The 2,127-nt window shown below is 37.2% G+C and overlaps 1 protein-coding gene across 1 annotated transcript; it reads right to left on the bottom strand.

Moving 5' to 3' along the window:
• Window positions 1–555: 555 nt before the first annotated feature.
• On the bottom strand, window positions 556–1,811 carry LOC120206419 (probable membrane-associated kinase regulator 5). The gene is made up of 3 exons (XM_039206073.1): window positions 902–1,811; window positions 736–807; window positions 556–653 (listed from the first exon to the last, which is right to left on the bottom strand). The coding sequence occupies exons 1-3, from the start codon at window positions 1,641–1,643 to the stop codon at window positions 556–558; spliced, it is 912 nt and encodes a 303-aa protein (XP_039062004.1). The 5' UTR covers window positions 1,644–1,811.
• Window positions 1,812–2,127: the final 316 nt, after the last annotated feature.

Raw genomic sequence — 2,127 nt, 5'->3', positions numbered from 1 at the left:
CACTAAAATGAAAAAAAAACTAAATATTTTATATGATTTTAAAAAAATTAAAAGTTTATATACTAAAATCGACCACAATTAAAAACTTAAATACTAAACGTGTAGTTTACCCTAGATTTTAACCATCACTTGATGACATGATTTCTTACCGTTCAAAGGTGCACTTTGGATGGAAGTGGAACTTGCAATTAATCCTTCACTCATAAACGATCGAACTGCATACATTGAATGCATTGCATTGAATACCCAGTACTGACAGCAACTGCATTCAGTTGTGAGATGCAATTGAATTAAGATTTGAATTTCATTGGCATATTAAACAGTGCAAATCTGGGAATAGTCTATTACTGTTGGAGCAATTTGAAAGGATTGAAGAAGCAAAATCCCCACTAGGAACTATCAGATTTGGAAAAATGGAAGACACTGTTTCAAAATCATTATCACATCTTTGATGTGAACATCTCTCACCTTTCAAATCAAACATGATATTGGTTTCAACTGCAGAAATTTAAGATCAAACTTTCATTTCTTTCAAAAAAACATAACTACACTTTCTCAGATTTTTACATCGTTATGATATTGAAGGTCAGAGTCTATGTTCTTCGCTGGATGTTCTGGCGGAAATGGTGTAGCTCGTGAAAACATGGAAGAATCTGGGGAAAAAAGATGATTGATTAGCGGTTAAAACTTGTTTTTTTTTAAAAGGTTTTTTGCAGTGGGAAACAATGTGTATACCTGTTGAAGAAGCATTGCTTAGTTTATCCTGTGATGAAGAATCACTTGTGCATCTTGACAACCATGAAGAATCTGCAGGCAAACCCAGAAAATAAAATGAGCTAAGAATCGAATTTTGAATCAAACCCAAAGTTTAAAATTAAGAATATAGTTGAGTAATTAACACCTCTTGGTGAATCGAAAGATCTCTTGCAATGCAAAATGGCGCTTTGGATCCCGTCATGTTGTAGAAGCAAGGAATCATCTCTCATGTTAATCGGCGATGCTGCAGCTGACGATGATTTGTTCTTCCCCATATGCTTATAAACACCTCTAGTATTCCCCTGTTTCTCCTTTGTGGAATACACCGTCGCCGGAGAAGCCGCCGGAAATAACATTGTCGAGTCACTGGAGATTCCTACCTTGGAGATTTTTGTGTACAACGGCTTGATTACGTTCAAGTATTTGTGCACCAGGTCCCTGGATAATTTCTTCGAGGAATCGTCGGTTTCGCCGTCTGTTCTCCGCAAACTGCTTTCTCTGGCGAAATGGCCGCCGCCTCCGCCGTGCTTTTCGTGCTTCGGGGTCTCTGCTTTCGGCTTCCTGTGATGAAAGACTCGAAATTTCTGGGCCGATTTCAACAGAGCGATGGGCGATTGAGGTTTGGAGACTGGCTCGACCGGCAAAATCTTCCTTTTCGAGAAATGATCATTGGGAGACGAAGAACAAGCTTCAGCATTCTTAGCATTCCCTTTATCTTCTTCGGCCTCACGCAAAGGAAATTCCAAGTCGATGAAAGCGTCGTCACCTTCATCGAACACATGATCGAAAAACTTGGCGGTGGCGTTACCGTTACAATGTTGGGCTTGGTTCACTTTATGAACCCCGTGACCGTGTTTCCAAAACCTCAGAAAATTCAGAGCTTCCATGGAAGAAAACAGAGAAAAGAATCCAAAGAGAAAATGAGCGTGAAAGTTTTGGGTTTTTCTTCTTTGGGGGAGATTTTTAGCTATTTAAAAAGGTCATGAGAAAGGACCTCTCTGCGCTTCCTTTGATGACAGGAAATTGAAAACGGTGTTTCAGGGGAGTGAGGTAAGCTTTTGATACACTTTTACAAAGAGATTCGGACAAGAAAGGGATAAATAGCTTATTTAGCTTTGCAGCCTTTGCTTTTCACCAGTGATGATTCTTTTTAAGGAATAATAGTCTATTTTAATTGGGATAATATCACATTTGATCCTTGTATTGTGATAAAATATTTAATATAACATCTATATTTTAATAAGATGTCTAATATAATATTCATACTTTCTTTTACAAATTCTAAAGCTAATTCTATTCATACTTATAAAAGAAAATACGAGATAACAAAAATAAACAGCTTGATTAACCGACTAAATATTCTTATAATAT

The sequence above is a fragment of the Hibiscus syriacus genome, unplaced genomic scaffold, assembly GCF_006381635.1.
Source record: "Hibiscus syriacus cultivar Baekdansim isolate YM2019G1 unplaced genomic scaffold, ASM638163v2 tig00013773_pilon, whole genome shotgun sequence".
NCBI classification, from domain to species: Eukaryota; Viridiplantae; Streptophyta; class Magnoliopsida; order Malvales; family Malvaceae; genus Hibiscus; species Hibiscus syriacus.
Note: the sequence above shows the minus strand (reverse complement) of the source record. Positions and strands in the feature narration are given on the sequence as shown.

Coding starts and splice junctions, on each gene's coding strand:
- LOC120206419 (XM_039206073.1), bottom strand. CDS start 1,643: ATGGAAGCTCTGAATTTTCTGAGGTTTTGGAAACACGGTCACGGGGTT. Junction 808..901: donor ATCTTTCGATTCACCAAGAG/GTGTTAATTACT, acceptor GTTTGCCTGCAG/ATTCTTCATGGTTGTCAAGA. Junction 654..735: donor AAGCAATGCTTCTTCAACAG/GTATACACATTG, acceptor TTTTTTCCCCAG/ATTCTTCCATGTTTTCACGA.